Here is a 27,397-nt window from a genome sequence, read left to right as displayed (position 1 = left end):
GCAGAGCCACAGCTCCAGTTGTCCCAGGGGCAACTACTCAGGTGTCCATCGCCATGCACATGTGACACAGAAAAGGGTAAGGCGAGGGAGGGGAACGCTGGAAACTGTGCTTTGGGTAGGCGATAGCTAAGGATTCTCTCCAGTCTAGGTCACAGATTGTGCAGCCACAGAACACCTGGTGGCATCAGGGCCTGAGCTCCTCCCTTCTACAAAGACCTCTGGTCTGCAGGCCTCCAGGCACAGTGCTGTGGGCCACAAGGCACTGCCTGTCATATTCATCTCCTCTCTAGCACATGTGGTTTCACACCACCCCCGGGAGGCCGGCAGGCAGATATCAGCTCCACTTCCCAGATAAGCAAGGGAGCCAGGTACTACCCAGGGTCTCGTGGGCCACACCGCTGGCGAGGGACAGGCTGGGCCTGGCAGACAGCACTGGCAGTCAGTGAAGTGCCCACTGCACTGGGTCAGCCTCAGGTCCTGACCCTGGAGGCTGCTGTTACTGAGCTGTGGGGACCAGGATGTCCTACCATGATGGAGACCCAAGCCACTCTCATGATGACCGTTCCCAAGGGCACTGCAGAGGGGAGGAGCTGTCCCCTCCTCCGTGTGGCCCACGCAGAGCTGGTGCAGGTCTAAGTGAGCTCACCAAGACAGGCCAATCCCAGCCCCAGACTCCAAAGCGTCCCCAAGAGGTCAGGGAGAGGCTCTGTGCCCCTGACCCCAAGGATATGCACAGGTCACAGGGCAGGGCCCCCGCTAGACAGCGGGAGCACCCTGCTCAGTCAGCCTGTTTCCCCACGACGGAGGCCCTACTGGGCAGACAGGCAGGTCGGGAGCCCCCACAAGACACCAGGATACAACATAACCCTTTTTAATCTGAAGTGTAGACTTCATCCTCACGTGTTAGAAAACTCCATCTTTTTTTATCCCTAAGTTCTTTATCAAACCTTTATGTTAAAGATATAAATAAGTCTCATACAAAGTTCATGGGAATACCTCTCTGAGAGGCATTTTCAACATTCATCACCATTCACACAGCCCCGCTCCTGGGGCCAGGTGCCAGTGCGTGCCAGCCCCTGGCGTGACCCGTCGGCTCACTGTCCTAATGGGCTACATGTGTGCACAGGAAAAGCAAGTCACTACCACTAGGGACAGTATTTCAGCTGCTCTCTGGACCCCTCCTCTTTGCTGGCCCAGGTGGCACAAGGGTCCCATCTCCCTGGCAGGTCTTAGCCGGCACAATCCAACGCTGCAACCGGCTAGCTCTCGGCCAGCATCCCTTCTTCCGAGTCTCTGCCTCCTCCTCCAAGCAGGTGCAGGCTGTCATCTTCAGATGCTTCTGCCTCCTCCTCACTTCCCAGTGGGTCTAGGGAGCGTTTTGTGCCCCGCTGCTTGGAAACTGCTAGTGCGTACTGCATGTTATAGCGGTTCCAGCTACAGCTGTCAATCACACACAGGATGGTCAATGCCAGCAACGCCCAGGCCCTGGCCTGTCCTGCACCCAACCACCTCCTCTGCGACCCCTGAGAAAAGCAGCAGGGGCTAGACATGCTGGTTCCTCCACCCCAGCAGCCATTTGTTTCCTCTTTTCCCTGCCCCAACAATCTGGTTCTGCCCCATCCAGCCCTGGGGCAGCAGAGGCCTTCAAGGACCCAAGGACCCAACTGTAACATCCTATCCCTTTGGGGTCATCCTGGCAGTTCAGCCCTTCCGCTGGGCCCAATCTAGATGGCTTCACCGGCAAGTTCCACCAAACACTTAAGAAGAGACCGCTGCAGAGCTATGTGGTGTTTTGGAGCGAGAGGGGAGGAAAGCAGGCTCTGAATCAGTTAATTTTCTGGAGTTAAAAGAATAAAGGAGAAAAGTGATGCCACCATCACTTTACATAGGAAATGAGAACTGAAAGATAAATGGATGAGAAAGGAAGGAAGCACCCCACTGCATCTGCAGGTCACAGGACCCTCTATGCAGGACTCTTCCTGACAGCCAATGGCAACCCTACAGATTGGCAGTGAACGCCTAGACAGGAGGTCCAAGGAACAATGCGCTTACGTGAACTCTAAAAACATCCCATAAGAGGGAATAAATCTAAAGGAGCTCGGCCGGGTATGGTGGCTCATACCTATAATCCCAGCACTTTCTTTGAGAGGCAGAGGCAGGCAGATCACCTGAGGTCAGGAGTTTAAGACCAGCCTGGCCAACAGGGTGAAACCCTGTCTCTACTAAAAATACAAAAATGAGCTGGGGGTGGTGGCATGTGCCTGGCACCATAGCTACTTGGGAGGCTGAGGCAGGAGAATTGCTTGAACCTGGGAGGCAGAGGTTGCAATGTGCCGAGATCATGCCACTGCACTCCAGCCTGGGCGACAGAGCGAGACTTCGTCTCAAAAGAAAAAAAAAGGAAAAAAGAATAATGAATGAATAAATAAATAAATAAGGGAGCTAGACAATCCTCCTCCTCTACAGAGCTCTGTGCAAAGTCCAGGACATCTCAGCTGAGGGAAGGCCTGGCACCAAAATTGTGGATCAGGGCACATCCCAGCCTTCTGTAGGGCACCCAGAACACGAGGGGAGGAAAGGCTCGACCTAGACTCTGGGACTCTTTCCAAAGACTGAGTGACACTTCAAGGACAGACGGGAGGACCACACGAACCCACAAGACCCAAACTCAGGCCTCAGCCCCTGAACCCTGGACAGAGCAACTCGCAGATAGGGCAGAGAACAGATGTTTCAGAAACGCAGCTGGGAAACCTGGCAACTGATTGGCAACAGAGGGTGATATCCCTCACATGGCTACTCTGACGCCTGCCTAGTCCCGGCTCTGCAGGACCTTTAGGGAAGGTGAATTGGTAGGGACAAAAAAGGCACAAACCACAAAGAAATGACAGGAGAAGAGGCGGGCACCCCTGCAAAGTGAGCACTGCGGAGGGCCGGGCCCTGTCCTAGGCCCGCGGATGAATCCTCGCAGCAGTAACAGCAGCAGCACCCTTTTCTAGGGGAGCCACAGCTCAGGGCAGCCACGCCTCCAGGACTCCAGGCTGCCTGGCCTCACAGTCCTGTGACCACCCCCACTGCCTGTGCAAGTGACCTGCAAATTCAGGAAAGGCTGCCTGGTCCTACGAACACGGCAATCCCTCCAAGAGCCTGGAGGATTCCGGCCGCACCTGGAGTACGCCACCTGCAGCCTGTCTGCCTGCCACAGTGCTCGCTGCTTTCCATTCAGCGCCAGGCCATTTCCCAAGCTGGTCAACCACGGGGTGGCCGGGCAGGTGCAGTTCACCCGCAGGTGAGAAGACAAGCCTCCAGCACTGGTTCCTTTTGTCCTCAAATCAGATGACACAAGGAGCACTCCACAGTGTGGACCAGCAGGGGACCGTGCACCCCACCCACCCCCAGGCCCTGCACCTGCACGTACAGTTTCGACAGGTCGTCCAGGTGCCGCTGGATACTCTTCTGGAGGAACTGAATGACAGGCAGCAGCGTCCCGGCTCTGAAAGGGAGACTCCTAAGCATGCGGTGCTCACCCCGTGGTACAGTGGGCTCACTTCATGCTGCATTTGCATGTCAAAGTTCCCTTTTATCCAGCAGGACAAGCCACAGATGAACTGCGGGGGGGGCCCTCTACCTGGACTTCAGCTTCTGTCCATGCAACACGAGCAGTCTGTGAGTCCACAGGAGGTAGAATTCCAGGTGGCGAGACACTTCAAAGGAGGAAGCTAAGAACTCCAGCACTTTCTCCACATACAGTTCAGGAAGGGAGGAGGTGACCACTTCAACTGCAGAAGGAGAAAAAAACATGCTTATTCTGCCAACAACTCAAAGCAGGAGAAGAGAGGATGACCTCGGCGCCCGACACCGAAGCTGCGACTCACTCTCGCCGCTGGGCACTGCCTCCAGGGCCTCCTGCACCAGTTTGCTCTCGTTGAGCCTAAGGGCCATGAGGATGGCCCTGGTGAAGTCCTGCTGGCGCAGTGCCTCGCGCACCCTCCCGGGGGTGATGCTGGTGTCCAGCTCAAACGGGTCAAAGAGCACGCGGGTGTCCAGGGAGAAGATGAGGAGTCCCTCTGTGGTGGTGGCCGCCCAGCAGCGCCCTGGGAAATTAAGCAGTGCTTTCCTAAAAATTTAAGCTCATTCCTCCCAACACTTTTTCTTTTTTTTTAAAGAAACAGTATTAAGTACATTCCCCTGGGACAAAGTGCAAAAGTCAACAGGAACCGGGACGTCTGCCTCTAGCCCCCACCCCACTACTCCCCTGAGAAGGAATGAATGGATCATCCCGAAGTTACTCTCCCAGGGATGCACATATAAGCAAATATGTACACGCATGCGTCCTCCTCTCCTGACGCCGGGAGCCAGCCAAGTCTTCTGTCAAGCTCAGGCGTCTCCAGCTCCGCAGGCTCTGTGGTCTCTGCCGCACCTACTCAGTGCTGCACGGAGCACTAGAGACAGCCAGAAGGATCCGCCAACGAAAAAATGCCCAGTAAAATGTCCCAGTAAAACATCAGTGACCAAAGCAGGTGGCCAGCCAGATTTGGCCCTTGGGCCCGACGGCACAGACCCCTGGCTCACATGGGCCTCTCTGCCCCTGGCTCTGACACTCAGTCTAGGCTGGAGCACACTTGCCAATAGCCCTGCTCCTGGCTCCTCTGTGTGGGGACCATGTGCACCGCCAGGCTCCACAGGCCTGTGGCACAGACACTCCTCCCCGCTGCGAGAGGATGGGGGCAGTGCGGAGGAGACAGGCTCTCCGTGATGGCAGAGCCGCCCCAGCCAGGCAGCACATCCAGGGCACTTGGGGAGCTGCTAGAGCGAGGGCATGCCAGGCCTGCCATGTTTCAAAGCTCAGTGCGTCTGAGGTTGGCACCGTCATAGCCGTCCATCCTCAGGGACAACAGCCATCTTGCGGCCTGCAGGGTTTGCAGCGCCATGTTCTTACCCAGGGACACAGGGCACAGCCCAGAGCCTGCAGGCAGCTCCATGGTGGCCAGCCTTGCCACGGCACAGATGCCCCAGTGCCCACTGGCACCAAAAGCCCATGGCTCAGTGCTCACCAGTGGGAGAGAAGCGGAGTGAGGTCACCCTGATCTCAGGTTTGAAGTGCCGAGAACTCATGTCACCTGGGGAAAAAAGAACCGATAGTGGTCACTGGACAGCATATCCAAGCTGCTCTCCCCACGAAGCAAGTCATCCTGCGGTCTCCCAGCTGGCTGGGGGGTGCCGTGGGAGCCCCATCAAGAGCAACAGCCTCTACTCATTGGGCCCTGCACAAAGCGGAGGCATAAGCAGCCCTTCCCTCGCTGCAGCTGTGGCAGGTGGGCCCGTGCTGGGGCCGCAGAGGCTGTTCCAGGTGAGCTGCCAAACAGATGGCCCAGCCCGTGGGGCAGATGCTTGAAAAAGCCAGCCCGGCCAGCAGACTGCGTGTCCAACCCAGAAAAGGACCCCGGCCTAGCCCAGGAGTGGGTCTGCTGTGCTCAACACGGTACCCTGGGCCTGCATATGGAGGCACTCAGGGTTTCTGGCTGGCGAGTGTCCCATCAGGACGGTCTACCCGGGACCCAGATCTTCTAGAGCACCTGGCTCTCCGTGCAGCGCACATGGCCTCACGCCAGAATGCTGTGTGCTGTGCAGCAGACAGGGCACCCAGTCCCAACAGTAAATGGACAGGTCCCGCCAGGGCAGGGAGACCACACGTAGCAACACATGGGCAGCTTCTCCGGCCACAGGGGCTGACGGCACCAGCACCAACCCACTGGGCCTTCGACACCCCCAGTGTCCAGCAAACGTCACCACGTAGTGACCGTTATTTCCACACTGCAGCCCCAACCAGGGGCATGAGTGCACGGTCACCCAGGATCGGTGAAGTGGTGGGCAGATGCGGGAGGAACCTCTGCTTACCTTTCCTGACGCCTGGCAGTGGTATTGCGACTCCGTCCTCCTGCCCAGCATCCTGATCAATTAGTGCCAGGTTGCCAAACTCTGTCATTTTTCTTCGGTTCAAAAATTCCTAGAACAGCAAAAGCAGTGGACGCCCTGCTTCTGACGGCCCGGCCGCCTGGCCCTCCTCTCCTACCTTTGCTCTTTGATGCCAACACCAGACCAGCCTCAGCCCTGTTTAGAACGAGGACAGGGAGAGAGCCCTGCAGTGCCCCAGGGACCCTTCCTGCAGAGCTAGCTGCAGACAGGGTGGGTGTGGAAGCTGTGGAGCGGGGCAGGTGTGGAGGCTGTGGAGGGGATGGACTGAGGTCTACATGCTGCCATTGCTGCCACCATCACAAGGGCTGGGGCTCACAGCGAGGATGGCCGTCTACTCCCTCGGGAAAATGCCAAGGACACCTTCCCCCAGAAACACTTAGGGGACACTGGGCTTCTGCTCTGATGGGGCGTGGACAGGTGAACCCAGCAGCCACACCCCTGCTTAGAGGCTACCAGGGCTCCCTCACTCTCATTCTGAGGTCCTGCAGGTGAACCCAGCAGCCACACCCCTGCTTAGAGGCTACCAGGGCTCCCTCACTCTCATTCTGAGGTCCTGCAGGTGAACCCAGCAGCCACACCCCTGCTTAGAGGCTACCAGGGCTCCCTCACTCTCATTCTGAGGTCCTGCAGGTGAACCCAGCATGTGAGTGGGACCTGAGCCGAGGGCTGTGCTGAGCGGGGAGGGCAGGCACCAGTGGGGACAGTGAAGGCAAAGCCCTGTACGCGGGATCCCGGGCAGGAAGCCATCGGGCAGGGCCTACCAGCACCCTCTTCATTCACTCCTTCCCTGACAGGTGTCCGTGTCTCCCGAGCCAGCGTGTGCTGGGCACTGCCCCCCACATCTCCAGCCTCATAGCAACCAGCCTTGGCAGGGTCATCCACAACAGGGGTCCCCAACCCCTGGTACCGGCCCATGGCCTGTTAGGAAACAGGTTGCACAGCAGGAGGTGAGCAGTGGGCAGGCGAGTGAGTGAAGCTTCATCTGAATTTACAGCCGTTCCCCATTGCTCGCATTACCACCTGAGCTCCGCCTCCTGACAGATCAGTGGCAGCATTAGATTCTCATAGGAGCACGAACCCTATTGTGAACCACACATGTGACGGATCTAGTGGCAGCATTAGATTCTCATAGGAGCACGAACCCTATTGTGAACCACACATGTGACGGATCTAGTGGCAGCATTAGATTCTCATAGGAGCACGAACCCTATTGTGAACCACACATGTGACGGATCTAGGTTGCACCCTCCTTCTGAGAATCTAATGCCTGGTGATCTTGATCTGAGGTGAAACAGCTTCATCCCAAAACCAATCCCCCCAACCCTGTCTGTGGAAAAACTGCCTTCCACGAAACCGGTCCCAAATGCCAAAAGGGTTGGGGACCGCGGCTCCACACACGGCTGAGGCAGGCACTGGGCTTCACGGCCGGGCTCTGCTGGGGCAGGTGACGGACCCATGCACTTAGATACAGGACAAGCACCACGACTGTGCCCAAGGCCCCTTGGAGCCAGGAGTGCAGAATGCAGGAGCCCGACGCATTCCACCTGCATTGGAAGCAACATCCATCCGGCCCCGCGCTGCCGGCTCACCTCCATGGCATCCAGAGACAGGTTGCAAGAGATCTCGAACCTCTTCATGAGAATCTGCTCACGGACGTGGTAGATGCACACGAACTTGGACATGCCTCCTGCCAGGATGCTCTGGCCGTCTGCAGAGTAGCACAGGGTGGTGAAGGCCCTGGGTGGAGAGGACACGTGGACTTAGGGTGGCCACCGTGGAAACCGCAGCATATGGCTCCTAAAAACCAACTTTAGGCCAGCATGGTGGCTCCTGCCTGTTATCTCAGCACTTTGGGAGGCTGAGTTGGGAAGACTGCTTCAGTCCAGGAGTTCAAGACAAGCTTGGGCAATATAGCAAGACCCTGTTTCTACAAAAAATAAAATTAACTGGGTGCGGCGGCATGTGCCTATAGTCCCAGCTACTCAGGAGGCTGATGTGGTAGGATCACTTGAGCCCGGGGGTTGGAGGCTGCAGTGAGCCACGATTGCACTCCTGTACTCCAGCCTGGGTGACGGAGTGAGACCGTCTCAAAAATCAAAACTCAAAATCAATACAATAAAAACTAACCTTAGGAAATAAAGGAGATCCTATACCAGCCCTCCAGGAAGCAAACACCAGCCTCAGCAACTTTCACCAAGGCTCGCTGCCTCAACTCACACAAGACTTTTAAAACCCACAATGTTCAATGGTGCTGTCACCTGGTTCCGCTCTGAGCCAGCACCACCCTTAGATGCTTCAGCTTCCTGAGAGTCAATGTCTTTTTCACAAAAGGAACAAGTGGCTCAAGGAACGGTGTTCCCTGCTGAGGTCAGCACAAAACAGCGGCCAGTCGGCCTCCACCCTAAGCAGCCTACTCTCAGTCACATCTGCTTAGTCCTGCGGAAACCAGAAACCAGCCCTTACCGCCCAGCTCAACAGATGCCTCGGGGTGGGCAAGGTCCCTTAGTTATGACAGCAAAGAACAAAGAACAACAGAAAAAATGAGCAAAGTGGACGTCATCAGAACTAAGAGTGCCACCAAAACGGTGGAAAGACGGTTCACAAAGCGAACAAATATCTGCACATCAGGTATCACAGAAACCCCTAAAATCCACAATCGAAAACCAAACAACCCAATTCAAAAACAGGCAAGAGACCTGAACAGACGCTTCTCCAAAGAAAACTTACAAACGGCCAAGCCGCAGACAGAAAATGCTAAATGTCATTAGAGAAACTACAATCACAACTACAATGAGATACGAATTCACATCCACCGCAACAGCTCTCATTAAAAAAATAATAATAATAAAGCAACAAGTGCTGGCGAGGAGGTGGAGAAGCCAGAAGCCAACAGCGTTCCTCATGGGAATGGCAACCGTGCAGCTCCTCCAAGCTGGAAACAGAACCATCAGCACCCGTAAGTTCCACACTCAGGGCAAACCCATGAGGACTGCACATAGGCGTTCATGCCACTTCCAAGACAGGGTCGCTACTTCCTTCTGGAGGAAGACCCTCTGCCAAACAGGCTTCTGAGCTCCTGGGACACAGGTCCAGGCCCCAAGGCCACACCCACCCCGGGCACATCCCACAGATCCTCCCCCTTCTCCTAAGCCTGACCTCCATCCAGGTGAGCCTCACAGCCCAGCCAGGACCCCGCACAGGCAATTCGGTCAGTGCTGTGCTGGCCTGACTCCTCGAGACAAGGGGACACTATGTCTTCACCATCCACGTAGCACTCTCTAGCAAGGTGAGGTGACTGAGGACCTGCATTTTTACTCCTAGGAGGCTGCCAGGGCTGTTTTCTGCTTTTGTTTGTTTGTTTTGTTTTTGAGACAAGGTCTTGCTCTAGCATCCAGGCTGGAGTGCAATGGCATGACGCCATCCTCACTACAGCCTTGATCTCCCGGGTTCAAGCGATCCTCCTGCCTCAGCTTCCTGACTAGCTAGGACCATAGACATGTGCCACCACACCTGGCTAATTTTTCTATTTTTTGTAGAGATGGCGTTTTGCCATGTAACCCAGGCTGGTCTCAAACTCCTGGGCTCAAGCAATCCACCCGCCTCAGCCTCCCCAAGTGCCGGGTCTCCGGTGTGAGCTCGGGCACCCGGCTGCTCTCCCCTCTGCACACCAGGACGATGTCATAATTCAGGATCAAGGTTTGGAAGTGGATGCAAGCTCTCAGCTGAACAAGTTTATGTTCAGCAAATCCAGACGTCCTCCTGTGCTGGGGGCTGTGAGAGCCCAGGAGTTGAGGAGGACATGGTCTCTCCCCAGAGGGCTCAGGACCACCTGCCTCCACCCACAGGGCCTCAGCGGTCTCAGGAACAAAGGACAAAGCCAAAAACGGAGAAGCTGCAGGAGGTTGGTGGCTGGCTGGGGTCTCAAATCAGGAGGCCCAACGCCGACACTCACTTCCCCTTGGCCGCGTGCTTGGCTGTAATCTTGTCCAGCTCCTTCCTGCCGGTCTTCAGGTCATGCCTGCCCTCAATGGAGCCCGTCTGCACCGCGTTCTCGGGGTCCCAGAAGGTAATCTGTGAGTTCAGTGTGGCCACAGCCAGCTCCACACCATCAGGGCGAAAAGTCACAGCCAGAGCTAAACAGAGATGCAAAGTAAGGCCCAACGAAGACCCTAGTCTCCCGCAGGCAGGCCACCAACCACCCTTGGCTGGAGACCAGGCCGTGCCCTGGCACCCCTAAGAGACCAGCGCCTGTTTGGTCTGGTACACAAGAATCTCCTCCCAGGAGAATCCAACCCAGATAGGTGAGGGAACAACTCAGCGCCAGTGACGAGCACGAGGCAGTCCAGCTGGGGCCACAGGACCCACGAAGGCCGATGGAGGGGGCGCTGGGAAGGTGAGGCTGACGGGTGAGTGATGGTGGTTACTGAGGGTGGCTGGACAGACTAGAATACAGAGCTCTGCAAAGAAGCCACATGTGATGCCAAAAGCCTGGCAGAGCTCCAAAGCAACTCTGAAAATCAGGAAGCAGCTGTGGCAGCAGCCCTTCACCCTTGGGGAGCTGTTCTCTCCTGCCTGGCATACTTGCCCACAGAGCGGGAGCCCTACAAGGACTCGTGGAAGCCACGCTGGCCCGACTTGCCAATCTGCTGTCTCCTAGGTACTGCCAACCTCAAGGGCTGCCATGCCAGCAGGTCTGGGTTAAAAGCCACCCCCTGCTTCCCACCAGAAGGTTCACACCAAACCCACAACCAGGAACAGGGCAGCGGGTGTGACAGCATGCTGCTGGTCCCCAGGCCGCTGCTCCTGCCTGCTGCCTCGTGCTCACCATCAGAGGTCAGAGCCAGCGTCTCCTTGGTCCTCCAGCTGTCAAACATGTCCCACAGGCGCACTGTCTTGTCCCAGGAGGCACTGGCCAGGATGGACTTCATTGGGTTAAAACACAGACCACTGATGGGCCCTTCATGTCCAGACAAAACCTACCATAGAGCAAGGAGGCGTGAAGAGTGGAGGTGGCGGCCGAGGCGGCTCTCTGGGCAGGTCTGGGCCAGGGGCATGGGCCCTCGGAGTATAACCTCAGCTCCCTGCACTCCTCTCCCAAGAGACAGGAGGGCCCCTCCCGAGCCCCAGCCCAGCCCCTCAGGGTGCTTACGTCGAGGAGCCTGCCTGTCTGCATGGACCACACGAAAATCTCAAAGGAGTCCTGCGCCCCTGCAGAGACAATCTCACCGCTCGCATCCACTGCCACGCAGGAGAACTGGGTGGGGCGTGGAGAGGTGAAGGTGCGGAAGTTTCGGTACCTGCAGAGAAGAGGCAAGGTCAGCGTCACGTGCCAGGGTCCCCTGCCCCAGCAGCTGTGCCGCAGCCTCACCCTCCACCTTCCCCTCTGCATGGGGGAAGCCTGCCCCGAGCCAACCCGGAGCAAACACATCACCTGTGAAGGTCAAAGGCTCGCACGGTCCCGTCCATAGATGAGGTCACCACAACGTAGCCGGTGGCAGTAAAGGTCACACCAGTCACCCCGCTGGAGTGCTCCGTAAAAGTGACAAAGCAGAAGCCGCTGAGGGTGTTCCACACCTTCACCTGCGGCAGGACAGGAGAGGCAGGGACAGACCCCAACCCTGTGTGCCACGGCTTCGGCCAGGATCCCTGTCCCCATGCCGCCCCACCTAAGATGCTTGCCCCTGTACTGCCCCATCCCTGAGACCCTACCCGTGAGTAATACCCCATCTCTGAGACCCCCAACTGTGACTGATACCCCATCCCTGAGACCCCCATCCCTGAGACCCCCAACTGTGACTGATACCCCATCCCTGAGACCCCCCATCCCTGAGACCCCCAACTGTGACTGATACCCCATCCCTGAGACCCCCATCCCTGAGACCCCCAACTGTGACTGATACCCCATCCCTGAGACCCCCCATCCCTGAGACCCCCCCATCCCTGAGACCCCCAACTGTGACTGATACCCCATCCCTGAGACCCCCCATCCCTGAGACCCCCCATCCCTGAGACCCCCCCATCCCTGAGACCCCCGCATGTGACGCCACATCCTGAGAACCTTGCCCAGTGCCCACGCCTCCCCCACAGGCCTGAGGCTGTGTTGAGTGGGTGGTGAGTGGGCCGTCTGCCCCGTCTCTTCCTGTCACCTCCAGGAGGAGCCCATTTAAGGCCCAGATGGCCCGCGGGGTGACTGCACACACCAGAACCCTGTGGATGCTGGCCGGATGCCAGCTGCCGTTACCATGGACCCACCCTCGGCCACGTACTGGAGCCCCTTGGACGCTGGCTGGATGCCGGCTGCCGGCACCACAGACCCACTCTCGGCCACGCAGCCACCACCGTGCAGGAGACCAAGTCAGAAAGGAGAAAGAGGGACACCCAACCCTCTCCATGCAAATTTTTGTATGTTTTTAAACGCCTACTGAGCTAATGAGCCCGGGTGAAGCTGTGAACACCAGCCCTACTGTCAAGGCACAGCCCCACAGACCGCTGCATCTTCAGAGCCCCCCAGGCACAGAGGCCGACAGGACAGGGACAGGAGCCTACCTTGCCGTCATCCCCGCCAGTCACGATGTACTGTCCATCGGGCGAGTAGGCCAGGGCCACCATGCTGTTGAAGTGGCCCTGCTGCTTGAGCACGTAGGACTCACTCTGCCACTCCCACACCAGCAGCTGGCCCAGGCCTGTGCACACGGGGGAAGCTGGGGTACCCGGCTCAGGCCCACCCCAGGTCAGACTGGCCTGGCACACCTTCGCACTTGGCACAGGACTGAGAAAGCTGCCGGGCACGGGGCGAAACGCACAAACCCCCAAGCATAGGCTGGGACCACTGTCTGATGCTGCAGCTCCACCAGCCAGTGACGGGCCCCGCCCGCGCAACCCAGTGGCTGCCGGTCACAACTGAGACAAGCTATGACCCCCCACCCCTGAGCAAGGGGCTTAAGACAGAGAGGTGTTTTCAGGAGGGCCAGGGCAGGGAGGGCACCCCCGGGAGGCAGCTGGAGGAGAAGAGGGCACCCCCTGAAAGGCGGCTGGAGGAGGGTAGGGCACCCCATGGCAGACAGCTGGGGGAGGGGAGGGCCCCTTCTGAAAGCCAGCTGGGGGAGGGGAGTGCACCCCCAGTGGGTGGCTGTCAAGCAGGCCTGTAGCCGGGCAGCAGTGGTCCCTAATGAGGAGTCCATCTCTACCACCCAGGCTGGGGACAAACCTGAACAGCCAAAAGCAATCCAGTCCCCCGAGCTATTGATGGCCACTGAGGCGATGCTCTGATCTGAGATGCTGCAGAGAACGGGCCTGTAAGTGGGAGGCCAGCCTGCCCGGGCTGAAGCCCCAGTGCCCATTCAGGGCAGCCCCAGACACCAGATTCTATCCCTGTGTGTGGAGCTTACCCCACCCAGTCACCAGACTCCAACAATTCACTTCAGTTCAAGTATCAGAGGGCTGGGTGCAGTGGCTCACGCCTGTCACCCCAGCACATCGGGAGGCGGAGGCAAGGACTGCTTGAACCCAGGAGTTCAAGACCAGGCTGAGAAAACCCAGCAAGACCCGTCTCTACAGAAAATTTAAAAACTAGCTGGGTGTAGTGGCGCACACCTGTGGCCCCAGCTCCTCAGGAGGCTGAAGTGGGAGGATCATTTGAGCCCGGGAGGCGGAGGTTGCAGTGAACCGAGATTACGCCACTGCACTCCAATCTGGGCGACAGAGCAAGACTCTGTCTCAAAGAAAAGAATCAGAGAAAGCCCAGAGGAGAGGCCAGCGTTCAAAAACTTGCAACTTCACAAGTTTATGAGCATAGTATTTTTGTTCTCTGTGTCTCACAGATGAAGAAAAGTGGAGACAAAAACTCGAAAGGCTGTGACTGACCCGAGACCAATGGTGCTGACTGCCGGTGGGGGCGGCAACACTGTCGCACTGACCAGCACCAGCGGCTGGGCAGGTTTCGGGCTGGCGTCCTGTGGTCTGAGCTGGCACTCCAAGTGGCTCTGCTGCCCCCACTGCTAAGGGCAGGCTTGGCTGGGCCCTCAGATTCCGGGCCAGTGAGTGCATAAAACCACACCCCACTGCGAGCCGAGGCTTACCTCAGGGAGTGGATGAGGTTAAACTCTGGCAGCTCATGAAGATGGAAGATTCCAGAAGCAAAGCCAGTGACCAAGAGGTGAGACTTCTTATGAAATGCTGCAGCTGTCAGGTTGTTAAAATCTCCTTCTTTATTGAAGAAGTACCTGAATTGACGAGAGAGAAGAGTTGTGAGGAGGAGCGCAGAGCCAGGCTGCCACCCCAGCTCGCTCTAGGCTCCAGGACACAGGACACAGATCCAGGCAGGAGGTCCCAGACCTGCCCTCTCCCTCTCCACCCCAGGCCCTGAAGCTGCCCGCCTCCATCCCAAGCTCGGGACCCCAAGGGAACCTCACACAGCATCTGCACTGTCGCCAGCTGGCCCCACAGCAGAGCTAGTGGTGCATCCAGAGGCAGCAGTGCCCATGGGAGGCAGAGGAGGTGCGGGAGGTGCAGCATGGCCACCGGGCACACCCGAATCCCATCATCCCCTGCTGCTTCCTCCTCTAAGGAACCCTCGGTCCCCATCAGCAGACGAAGGTGACCCTGATGGCACCTCTGCCCTCGAGACCTCCCCAAGTCACAGTGTAGCTCAGCCCTGGTCCTTCCCTCTTCTTTCTGGCCCCGGTCCCTCCTGAACAAGTGATAGGGAGCACTGGCTGCCATTGCAGGAGGCCCTCCCTTCACATGCTTCGCATTGACAGCCCGCATTCCCCGCCTAGCAGGCACATTGTCTTCCTGGAGCTGCCTGGAATCTCCCTTCCCCAGGGCGGGGTTGGGGGGGCCTATCGTCCCTTCCTCTTCCTCCAGTCCCCACTCAAGTCTTGACTCCAGCACAACACCCCCAAGTCCCCACGGGCACTGACTCACTCGCGGGCACTGACTCACTCGCGGGCACTGACCCACTTGGACCTGTTCTGGCCACCCTCCAACTCCGCTGCCCCTGGCAGTCCAGCAGTCCAGGGCCAGTCCAGCTGGCCCTCCCTGCTCCTCAGACCCAGGACTCTCATGGCCACAACTCCCACCTACCCATCAGACCCCAACACCCTCCAAACGCAGCCCATTCTGGCTGCCTGACTCCCTCCACAGGCAGGGCCTCATGTGGGCGCCTTCCCTGCCCAGGGACCCCAACTGCCGCCCACCTCCACATGCAGCCACCTCATCACTGCACCTCTCCTCCCCGGCGGAGAGGAGGCCTCACAAGGGTGGGCAGTGTGTCTCAGTGCCAAGTTTGGAGCCCTGCACACAGCAGGTTCTAAGTAACTGCAGCAAGGAGGAGCCCAGGCTGGAACACCCAGGTGACGGAGACACCACAGCTGCGGGCAACTCTGCCTTCATGAGATCCTGACCAGCCTCCCCCATAGCCCAGACGTGGGACACTCCGAATCAGGGTGGCATCTCTGCCAGGGCTCCAGGCACAGCTAAGGCCATGCCACAGGCAGTCCGCAGGGCCAGGCTCAGTCTCGTCTCGTCTGGGGGACTGAGTTCGGATGTGGGGCTGCATAGCCCAGCTCAGTGCCCGAAAAAACACCAAGCACCACCCACCAGCGGGCCCCGAAGCAGGACTCAGACCACCCGCTGCGCCCACTCACAGCCCGGTCCCTCCCTCCAGCCTTGCCAAATGCTCTCCCTGCGTCTCCCTGCACGAGGCCAAGGGACTATTGCCCACACCAAACTCCACAGAAGTTGGTGGGGCCACAGACAACTCCCAACCCCCTTAGGGCCCAAGGTGCTGCTATTCCCGTCACGGAGTGCCCGCACACCTCTCTGCCCCCTATGCACCCTTACCCACCGCCCTCTGCCCTGCCCTGGGCACACAGGCAGCTCAGAGAGCCGAGGCAGGGACCCTGCTTAAGGGGCAGGGTCAACACCCAAGCACTCGAGGGTGCTCAAACTGGGGCCCTGAGACGCGGGCCTGCTCTCTGTACCTCCCACTCCTCGGCCCTGGGGACCCCACATCCAGATCCCTCTGAGGGCAAGAGATTCCCACAGGAGTGCCCCACCGCAGCCCACCACACCCTCGGAGACCTACTTGGCCAGCCGTGAGTACTTCACTTTTCCTGTCTTCTCCTCCTCGGCCGGAGTGGCTTTTCCCCGGATGGTGGTCTCTCTGTCCCCCTCCTCCTCCTCCTCCTCCTGCTCCCGCTGCAACAGGTCTGCTTTCCAGCCCGCAGGGGGCTTCAGCCGCAAGCCCTCGGGGGGTGTGTCACACTGCCACATGCACAGCACTCCGTCCTGGCTGAGCGAGTATAGCTGAAAGGGGAAGCACAGGGTCACCCCAGCCCCAGCCACACTGGCCCAGCTGCCACAACCAGGCACCTCCCTCCAGCTCAGATCCAGGGACCAGCGGCACCGAAGGCCCCTCTGAACTCTGAGAACAATTCTCAATGGGCCGCAACAGCTGCTGTTGGTCCCTAGATGCCCCCAGGCCACATGGGAACAGCCTGGGGGAACCGCAGGAAGAGGCCACCTGCAGCCTGGGGCCTCCCTGAACTAGCCGGTTTGGCCACCGTCAGGCTAGGGAACTTGACAAAGGGACGTACGTCCAGGCTGTTGGATTCAAAGAAGCAGGCCACAATGGCATCCTTATGTCCCCCCAGTGCATAGTAGATGAGGTTGTCCCAGCGCTCGGCTCCGAACACCCAGGTGGACATGTCTTTGCTCCCAACCACAAAGCACCTGGAAAAGACAGAGACGGCACCTCCTCAGGACTTGGCCATGACAAAGCAGCCAGGTGCATGCTCCAGAGGGCTGCATGGAGACCGCTACAGCCCCACGTGGTCTCAGAGTGAGCTGAGAAGCCTTCAGGCACAGGAAGACACTCCAGCACAGCCCCTGCCCTGTCTGCCTTCCTCACACCTCCCAGACTGCCCCTGCCCTGTCTGCCTTCCTCACACCTCCCAGACGCTGCCCCTGCCCTGTCTGCCTTCCTCACACCTCCCAGACGCTGCCCCTGCCCTGTCTGCCTTCCTCACACCTCCCAGACGCTGCCCCTGCCCTGTCTGCCTTCCTCACACCTCCCAGACGCTGCCCCTGCCCTGTCTGCCTTCCTCACACCTCCCAGACGCTGCCCCTGCCCTGTCTGCCTTCCTCACACCTCCCAGACGCTGCCCCTGCCCTGTCTGCCTTCCTCACACCTCCCAGACGCTGCCCGAGCCAACCGCAGCATTCCCAGTTTCCGGGACAAACAGGTGAAAGGGCGGCGCAGAGGCAGGAGGCTCGGCCACAGCACGCACTTCAGAGCCACGAAGACTCGACCACAGCCACCCAGCCAGTCCCGATGGTGCGGGCAGCGCCCAGCCCCAAAGGAGGCCGAGATGCCATTGCAGAACAAAGCTGCAGGGCCCAAGCGGGGGACCCGTCCAAGGGGCCTCACTCAGGCCCCACTCTCCCCAAGCCTTCGAGGCCGCACCTGGAGTCATCCGTCCAGTCGATGCAGGTGGTCTCATCGTAGGGCCCAAAATAGGTCTTGTCCAGAACGAAGGCGTTGAACTCCCGCTTCTTCCCAGGGGCATGATACATCTGGGCAATGTTACCCTTTGTGACAACAAACTTCCTATGGAAGGAATGCCGACATAGTTGATATTCAAGACCAGCAATGGCCCTAAGGCCACTGTGGAGTCTCAGCCTGCGCCCACCTGGGCCTTCTGGAGTCCCGCCTCACGCAGGATGGAGGCCAAGGAGCAGAGGAAGCGGAAGTCAGGGAAGAAACAGCCCTGGAGGGAGGGCAGCCTGGCCGCACCAAGCCTTCTGCTCCAGAAAAGGGGGTCACCAATGCCAAAGACTGGGCCGTGTGCCTAACATCACAACCCGGGGCCCAGGGAAGAGAGCTGGGCAGTGGGCCTCACCGCCGGCACGCACGGCCGACCCCTCCTGCCCCCCAGCCGTCCCCCTTACCTGCCATCAGGGGAGAAGGACACGCTGTGCACAGAGCCCTTGAAGTGGAAATGGTGCAGCACAGACCTGCAGACCAGGCTGACCAGCAGCGCATCGCCCCCTGCAGGACGCCAGAGGTCACCACCGCGCAGCTACCCCAGGGGCCACCCCAGATACACAGCTCGGGAAAAACGGAGAAAGGTCTTTCTCGCGTCCACTGTGAGGAGTCAGGACTGAGACTGCCCAAGGGCCATGAGGCCCTGCCCTGCCACAGGTGATGCCACAGACACAGCCTGCGGCGGGGACGCAGCCTCACCCATGACACCCTCATCCCCAACCCCCACCCAGGCCCCAACACGGAAGCGACTAGGGAGTGGATCATTTCAGACCCACACAGCCCTGAGTCCTCCTCACTGGTCCCCTCAGTCCCCACCCACATCAAGGGCGAGTACCTTCATCGACGATGATAGCAAGGCGGCCATCCGGGGACAGCCCCACGCACTTGACGTTGTACCGAGTGGCCAGGGGCAGCGTGTCAGATTTGTTGCTGATAAAAACAAAAACCACAGTGTACTGTTAGTCCTTAAGTCACATGAGGGAGACAGGCCAGGCCTGGCCTGGGACCAGTGGCTCACCCTCCCCAAGTAGCGCCTCCAATCTTACTGGACCCCACGTGCCAGAGTTCATCTGTGGATACCCCCCACTCCTGAAAAAGAAATGACATTGTTGGCCGGGCATGGTGGCTCACACCTGTAATCCCAGCACTTTGGGAGGCCGAGGCAGGTGGATCACCTGAGGTCAGGAGTTCTAGACCAGCCTGGCCAACAATGATGAAACCCCATCTCTACTAAAAATACAAAAATTAGCTGGGCGTGGTGGTGGGGGCCTGTAATCCCAGCTACTTGGTGGGGGGGCCCGAGGCAGGAGAATCGCTTGAACCCGGGAGGTGGAGGTTGCAGTGAGCCGAGATCACGCCATTGCACTCCAGCCTGGGGGACAAGAGTGAGACATTGTCTCAAAAAAAAAAAAAAAAAAAAGAAACCACTTGCTTTGCAGCAGCTCCTCATTCATTCAAGATTGATGACAGCATTGCGGCAATTCAGTCCCATCTTCAGGCTCTGCTTTCATTTCTAATCCTCTTGCTATTTTTACTGCATCTGCAGTAACTTCTTCCACCAGTCTCGAACCCTTCAAGTCATCCATGAGGCTTGGTACTAAACTTCTTTCAGACTCCCGTTAATGTCGACACTTTGCCCTCATTCAATGAATCATGAAATGACAACTAGAATGGCAACTCCTTCCCAGAAAGCTTTTTATTGGCTTTTCCCAGAACCATTACAAGAATCACTATCTTTGGCAGCTAGAGCCTTACAAAATATATTTCTTAAATGGTAAGACTTGAAAGTTAAAGTTACTCCCGTAGGCTGAAGAAGAGATGTGCTGTTAGGAGGCACGAAGACAGCATCTCCTTACGTGTCTCCATCGGAGCTCATGGGTGACCAGGTACGTTGTCCAATAGCAGAAATATTTTGAAAGGAACCTTAGTGGGTTCAACAATGGGCTGGAAAGATTCAGGAAACCATCAGTAAACAGATGTGCTGTCGTCCAGGCTTTGCTGTTACACTTATAGAGCACAGGCAGAGTAGCTTCAGCATCATTGTAAACGGCATTAAGATTTTCAGAACAGTGAATTAGCACTGGCTTCAACTTAATGGCCCCAGCTGCATTAGCCCCTAATAAGAGAGTCAGCCTGTTGCTTGAAGCCAGACATTGACTTCTCTCTAGCTATGTAAGTCCTCGACGGCATCTTTTTCTTTTTTTTTAATTTATTTATTTTTAGATAGAGTCTTGCTCTGTTGCCCAGGCTGGAGTGTACTGGCACGATCTCAGCTCACTGCAACCTCTGCTTCCCGGATTCCAGCAATTCTTCCACCTCAGCCTCCTGAGTAGCTGGCATTACAGGAATGTGCCACCATGCCTGGCTAATTTTTGTACTTTTAGTAGAGACAGGGTTTCACCATATTGGCCAGGCTGGTCTCAAGCTCCTGGCCTCAAGTGATCTGCCTACCTCAGCTTCCCAAAGTGTTGGGATTACAGGGCATGAGCCACTGCGCCTGGCCATCTTTTTCCAATAGAAGGCTGTTTTGTCTCCATTGAAATTTTGTAGTTTAGTGTAGTCAGCTTCATCAATGATCTCAGCTGGATCTTCTGGGTAACTTGCTGCAGCTTCTCCATCAGCACCTGCTGCTTCACTTTGCACTTTTATGTTGTGGAGATGGCTTCTTTCCTTAAACTTCATGAACCAACCTCTGATAGCTTCCAACTTTTTTCCTGCGGCTTCCTCACCTCAGCCCTCACAGAACGAGGACAGGTAGGGCCTTGCTGTACGTTAGGCTTTGACTTGCTTAAGGGAATGTTGTGGCTGGTTTGATCTTCTATCTGGATCACTCAAACTTTTATCCGTATCTGCAATAAGGCTGTTTGCTTCCTTGTAATTCGTGTGTTCACTGGGGTAGCACTTTTAATTTCCTTCAAAAGCTTTTTCTTTGCATTCACAACTTGCCTGTTTGGTGGCAGAGACCTGGCTTTTGGCCTATTTCAGCTTTTGACATGCCTTCCTCACTAAGCTGAGTCCCTTCTAGCTTCTGATTTCAGATGAGAATTGTGTGACTCTTCCTTTCACATGAACATGTAGTGGCCACTGTAGGCCATTATTAACTGGCCTAATTTCAATATTGTTTGTTTCTCTTCCAAGCAGAGGAAGAGAGATGCGGGGTGGGGAACAGCCGATCGGTGGAGCAGTCACAGCACACACAATGCTTACCGATTAAGCTCGCTGTCTTACATGGGCATGGATCACGGCACCCCAGAACAATTACGATAGTAACAGCAAAGATGATCACAGATCACCTTCACAGGTATAATAAACTTTGAAATATTGCAAAATTACCAAAATGTGACACAGAGACATGAAGTGAGCCCCCGCTGCTGGAAAAACGGCACCGACCGACTTTCTCCAAGCAGCGTTTCCACACACCCTCACTTTGTGGTAAAACAGCATCCGCACAGAGCCAAAGTGCAACAAAGTGAAGCAAAGTGCAACAGCACACAGGAAGAAATCGCTAAACCCCAGAGAAAAAAACTGACCTCCGGCTGCAGAGCTGGAAGATTTGGGCCTGCCCGTCCGACTGGTGAGGCCCAGTGGCAGCAGGGCTCCCGAGCAGGGGTCCAAGGCACCTTCAACTCCCCCAGCAGCCCTGGCCTTTCAGCCCTTAGAGGCCTTCCCTGATGGGGGAAGGGCTAACCCTGAGCTACACCTTTTCCCCCACCCACCCTTCACAGCACAGAGACAGGGTCCCTTCCCAGGGAACGGAGACAAGTGACACACCACTTTATGGGGCCTGGCTAAGGCACTAGAACGAATAACTGGGTCTGGCTGCCAATTTCCACAACTCATCTGCTGACTCTAATCCGTCCTGTAGTCCTGTCCTGGGCTCCCTTAATTAAAAAGGGTGTACCATTAAAAGGAAGGCACAGAAGACACTATCAAATTTTCATATGTTACTTAAAAAATAGTGATAATACTAATCAGTATCACTATTACAAATACCACTTTCACATACTTACTTTTTAAGGTCAAATACAGTGACTCTATTGCCCACGGGACTGATAACTGAATTTCCATCGCAGGTAAAATTTAGGTTCCCACGCCGGTACACCGTACCCAGCAAATTTGAAAACTGTAAAGAGAACAAAATTGTCTCAACACAAAGAAAACAGTCGACTCCCAGAAAAGCACTAAGTGAGGCATCTGGGCAGAGAGATGGCATAGAGAACCCCACCTTGGGGGCCCGTTCACAGTTCCTTGGTAAGAGAGGAAGAAGTGAGCCTGATCCTCAGGAGACCAGAGGAGCCCGGGCGGCCCCAAGCTCCCACAGAGATGGGTAAGATGCCCCTGTGAGCACTGAGGAAGCCTCCCACGACAGGAGGCGCCTGCCAGGTGAAGAGGGGCATGGAGCCCACACTTCACCAAGAAAAAAGCTGCAACAATGGAACAGCACCCCAAAAGTGCTTAGAGCTCAGGGCTTCCAGCAGTGTGGTAAGCCAGCATCCTATTTACTAATTCACGAGCACGAGCGTTCACTGGAGACTGCCATGCGCACAGACACGCACACCTTATATTCTATCTCTAGCAGGAGGGGGATGAGAAGTGTGGGAGGAGGGGCTACTTTAGAGGGTGGTCACGGAGAGCCACCTGGAAGGATCACCTGAGCTGGAATCTAAATGGGAAGGCACCAGCCAGGCCCCGAAGCTGTGGGCGGGCAGTGCCCTCAGAACCTCAGGGAGGAGCTTGGTCAGCAGAAGGACTTTAAGCGGCCAGGCTCCAAGGCACATTTTTTGCCACCTTGCAGTAGGAATGTGGAGCGGATGAAGCCCTGGCCTGTGAGGACGTGGATATGGTTTCTGGTTTGGTGCTGGGCACACAGTGGTGCCTCCACCAGCACAGGGGACACAGGAGCAGCACTCTGAGGGGCCAGTACCATGCTCAGTTTCGGACAGGACAAGTGTAGTACACGGTGGGCTCAGCAGCAGGCGGCCCGTGCAACCCTGGAAGCCCAACGGTCAGGGCCACTGTGGGAAACACGGGCGTCCCCATAACCAGCCAGCTGTAGCAAACGCTTCAGAGACCCCCAGGCCGGCTCCGCGGCCCCCTCTTATTACCTGTCTCACCTGCTTCCTGCACTTCACATCTGGGACAAGTCTTCCCTGGCTCTCAAAGCTGAGGGCGTCCGCCTCAGGAACTCCCTCCGGCCTCGGGAAACAGAGCTCACACCTGGGTTCCCCGCCCTTCCGCTCACCTGGACGCTCGCTCGTTAGGGAGCAGCACCGGGCCCCGGGTCCCTCCTGTTCTCACCCCGCCTGCGCGCGCCCACGCCCCGTCCCACCTCCTCATCCCTCCCGAGGGTGCTGTGCCCTCCCCGACGGCACCAACTCCAGCCTTTGGGTTGGGCCATACTCAGGTTAAAAATATCCCGAGACCCCGACAAATGTCCCTGTTCCCTCCGAGAAGCCGTCGGCGCCTCCGTCCCAGCTCTCCCAGGAGCCCCACCACAGCCCCGCGTCCCCGAGGCCACGGGCGCGCAGACCGCCGGCGACCCCCACGCGGCCAGACGCCGCGAAAGCAGACCACGCGCCCCCAGCCCGCCCGGAGCCAGCTCAGGCGCCGTCCACCGGAAGAGCCGCGCCGATCCAACAGACCGCCCGCCGGCCGCGCTCACCCGGTAAGCGAACTTCATCACGGCCGTCGCACGTGTGCCGCAGCTCAACCCGGCGGCCGCCCACAGAGACACTTCCCGGGGGTCCGCGCGGCACCGCCCACAGTACGCACTTCCGGGAAGGGACGGTGTGCACCGCCCACAGCGCGCGCGCCCGGGACGGGGCCGCGCACCACCGTCCTCAGCGGCCCAGGATGCCGGAGGAGCCGCCTCGCCCTCGCCCCGCCCCGAGGCGGAGTTTGAACGCCAAAGGCCCAACCCCTCCCAAGGCGGGGCCTTCTCCGGGCCCCGCCCACACCCCCGGAGCCTCACTGCAGGGCGCCTCTCAGGCGCGCTCCAGCGCAGCGCGCTCTCCGCACGGACGCCCAGCCTGGCACAGCAGCGTCCACAACATCCGAGGGCGCTGCACACCCAAATGTCTTCGTTCTTGTGAACTATTGGGTAAGGAATTATGAATAAAGTCCCGAATGCTGGCCGGTGCGGTGGCTCACGCCTGGGAGACTCAGGCGGGTGGATGACCTGAGGTCAGCAGTTCGAGACTAGCCTGGCCAACATGGTGAAACACCGTCCCTACTAAAGTATAAAAATGAGGCGCATACCTGTAGTCCCAGCTACTCGGGAGGCTGAGGCAGGAGAATGGCTTGAACCTGGGAGGCGGAGGCTGCAGTGAGCCCAGATCGCGCCATTGCACTCCAGCCTAGGCAACAGAGCATGACTGTCTCAGGAAAAAAAAAAAAAAAAATCCGAATGCTTCCCAAAAGGCAAATAATCTATGCCCAAGAGTCAGGAACAAGGACTAGGGAGATAAAACAAGAAAATCTTCACATTACATACTGTTGTCACACCATGTCGCAGCAAAAGATCCAGTGCAAAATAGTTTCTTCTTAAAATGTGTATTTTCAGAATTACAATGCTTACATTTTAAACAGTCTTAATACAATGGTTTTAATCTAACAATATATTACATAATATGAAAAATGACTTTTCGTAGTAAACCATGAAAATGGAATACCTGCAGTGTCAAAGTCACCAACTTGTCACCTTTTCCAGTCACAGAATCCCAACACATTGTATTAATGATGCCTGGGGGGGGGGGTCTTACAGCCTGATGTATATAGGATGAATAAATGTAAAGAAAGGAGCATTTTCATGAAAAATAAAATTTAAAAACCAGGTAGGATTTATTTTAAAGAACACAGTTGAAAGTAAAACATTTAGATCAGCCCAGTTTGCCCTTTTATAAAAAGTAGTATAGCTTTTCACTTTATGTATAAACCTGCAGTGTCTGATTTCATTTTAAAACTTAATTTTAAGCACTAAAGAAAACTTGAATAGAAGCCTGTGTGTATTTTCTCTGCTAATTCTGTATGGGATATCTAGCATCTCCACTAAGAGTAATTAATACAGGAATCTGACCCTCCTAGGCTGTGCTGACGATGGAACTGTTGTAGGTAAAGTCATTTTCAGATTAAATACAACAATTTCCACATTAGAATCAGAAGAGTTATAATTTTTCCAATCATAGGACATCCCATGAAATTCACAAAAATTATAACTTATTTTATTTTCCATTTGACAGTACTTACATGTTCCACAGATATTTGTAAAACGGCTGCAAATTCCTTGCTTTTTAGATACACATTGTGTATCTGGCTTCACAATTATTTAACATCTCTTATATCTTTATCAACAAAACCAGCTTGTCTCAAACACATAGACCTTACTTTATATAAAACAATAAACATCCAATTACAGTTACTCTTTTAGGACTTTTATGATGAACATTAAGAAAAAAATGACAATTTTGGGTGACATTCTTCTTTGTCTTAAAGAGGCAGAAGCATTCATGTAACAGTTTGCAAGAGATCTTTTGGGTAATTAGGGGGAAAAAACTGATAAATTTGATTTCATTCCATTTCCAGGCAATAAGAAAGCGCCGTAAACATTTTAAATTTCCCCTTCACTTTCTTCCTCTAAATATATATGTAGTTGGATAATTTCATCCTGGGAGTAGAACCCAGATACAAGAAAATCAAACAGTAATAAATGAAACATTTAATCACATTCCCTCTTCCAGAAGGTAAGAGAGAAAGCTACATTATGCTGGGGAAGGCTCCCAGGCTGACAACACGGATTACAGGCTCTTCTGACAGAATCAAGTCTCCCATCTCTTTATTCACAGGACTTGGTAGAAATGCAGGGCAATCGTCAATTTTTACAATAAAAAACCTTATTTTAGAAACCCTAAACTATCATTAGATTCTGAAGTTCTGATTTGCTAACTAGTTCGACCAAGTTTGTTAGTTTTAAACTGCATATGAGGAAGATAAATTTCTGGAAAGTTTAATTACACAATTATTTATCTTCTTTACACGTCTCCAATTTCTACAAACGAAAAAGACAGGAGGAAAAAAAAAGTCACATCACCTTTATTTGTTGAATGAGCTAAAAGACAACATAGAGAATACTGGAAATGACGGCTGTCATATTTCCCCGGTCTGTGCCTCCTTCCTCCCACGCCCCGCCGCCTCTCACAAGCACAGTGCTGGGCAGGAACCCGGTGCTCCTTCTCTCCATGACTTGCACATCCACGGGGATTCACACGAGGGTCACCCACTGCTGGACCTGACTTTATCTGCTTGAGCTAATCTTGTCAAGTTCAATTCCAAGCACATTTGCCCAGTAAATTAAGAGTACTCTATTTCAAATGTACAAAAATACATCGCTTTGGAGAGCTGGAAAAGGTTTAATACATACAACACTTATTTACAAGCTGTGACTTTCACACCTGTAAAAACAAACACACTTATTTTTGTCCTTGATTTTTGGTGCAACTTATACATAAACATTACATCAGTTAGTCTGTATTTTTAAAAATAATAAATCAACCATATGTACAATTAAATTTACAACCGAAAGCAAATAATCCATTGGAACAGTGTGACTGCAACTGAGTAGACCAGTGGAGGACATTCCAGGACTTGAGTCCTTCCCTACAACCAGACCAAAACCATACTGAGGACCTCTCTCATCCTCACGATGGAATACTTTAATTTCTAAGACTTAAGATGCAAAAGAAAAATGATTATACAGCTACAATTACATGTAAAGACTTTAAAGGGACAGAAAAACAACATATTAACCCCCACATATATAATGATATTAAATTAAATATATTTAACTCCCAGTGCATATGATATTCTATCAACATTATGGGGGACCACAGGGTTCCAGAAACATTTATCCCTAAACCACCTCACCACTGAGGCACTCCTCACAGCCGGGTCTCAGCTTTCTTCAGTACGTTTCACGTGGCTCCGGCTGATGGGCCTCCAGGTCCCCCAGCTCCGGCATCCCAAGGCACAGAAGGGGTTATGATCCCTCCCTCCCCCCACCCACCTCCCCTAGAAGGGTGTTATTCTAGAAAAGCACAACGAGAGGATCTGCGGTAAATGGCTGTTTTACCCCTTAGGGGACACAAATCCACCCCTATCAGGAAACTGGGCAGCTGTGTGACCAGAAAGGCACACACGTCACTAAGACTGCGAGGCCTGCTGAGTGTCTACCTGAAAGACAAATGGCCTTCCACGAAGAGCCAGCAGATGGAGGCTGTTCCGTGGAGACAGCGTGGGTGGAAACTTTCGTAAGCAGCGTGTGAGGTAGGGGGAGGGAGGCCGGGGCTCTGAGTAAGCGGCATGGGACACCAGCATGGGGACAGGGTGAGAAAAGCAGGAATCTGAGATCACAGGCGGCATGAAAACAACAACAGAACTCAGCTGGCCAGCTGTGTGATGACACTCTCTGATGTCCCCACGGCCAGGCAGGACCACTGAAGGTGTGGTTGGAGCCAGAACGGAGAAGAGTCCAGTCACAGTCCCATAAAGTGCACTCCTAGCTGGGAAGTGGCGTGTGTTCATCCTGGCGTTGTCATGTTACACTGACTTCCAGGATGTGGTCATCTTGGCTGGGAATGACCAGGACTTGCGTGCCCGAGCTGGAGTTGAAGACCTGGCCGGCCGGCAGTGCCTGCAGCCGGGGCATGGGTAGGCCTTTGTGCTCGCTGCTGCAGGCCGAATGCACGCTGCCCCTGCTCTTGAGGCTGCTGCTGTCCGGCTGGTCGTCCCCGTGCTTGTCTACCGACAGGCTGTCGTTTTCTATCCAGCTGTCTGCAAAACACACAGGAAGTTAGACCCAAGCTGCGCCGACACTCACCTGGG

General features: G+C 55.5%; 2 protein-coding genes across 9 annotated transcripts in view; both read right to left on the bottom strand.

Annotated features, from left to right (window-relative positions):
- Nucleotides 1-857: 857 nt before the first annotated feature.
- PWP2 (PWP2 small subunit processome component) lies at nt 858-23,224 on the bottom strand. The gene is given in 21 exon segments (NM_001135528.2): nt 858-1,440; nt 3,416-3,490; nt 3,626-3,776; nt 3,873-4,091; nt 5,052-5,117; nt 5,896-6,004; nt 7,563-7,710; nt 9,926-10,106; nt 10,799-10,949; nt 11,123-11,270; nt 11,405-11,553; nt 12,520-12,656; nt 13,181-13,251; nt 14,052-14,195; nt 16,061-16,281; nt 16,572-16,707; nt 17,441-17,584; nt 17,926-18,025; nt 18,357-18,451; nt 21,532-21,644; nt 23,184-23,224. Coding segments are annotated over 21 exon segments (2,757 nt in total). The 5' UTR covers nt 23,202-23,224; the 3' UTR covers nt 858-1,259.
- An 833-nt stretch (nt 23,225-24,057) lies between these two features.
- Nucleotides 24,058-27,397, bottom strand: part of TRAPPC10 (trafficking protein particle complex subunit 10) — a 96,018-nt gene continuing 92,678 nt past the window's right edge. For all 8 annotated transcript variants that reach the window (XM_063720825.1, XM_054542614.2, XM_063720826.1 and 5 more), the window contains one exon: nt 24,058-27,346. In XM_063720825.1, the coding sequence (XP_063576895.1) occupies nt 27,108-27,346 (239 nt within the window). In that variant the 3' untranslated portion in view covers nt 24,058-27,107. The remainder of the gene's footprint in view (nt 27,347-27,397) is intronic.

The sequence above is a fragment of the Pongo abelii genome, chromosome 22 (genome assembly GCF_028885655.2).
Source record: "Pongo abelii isolate AG06213 chromosome 22, NHGRI_mPonAbe1-v2.0_pri, whole genome shotgun sequence".
NCBI classification, from domain to species: Eukaryota; Metazoa; Chordata; class Mammalia; order Primates; family Hominidae; genus Pongo; species Pongo abelii.
This window is presented reverse-complemented; position numbering and strand designations above follow the sequence as displayed.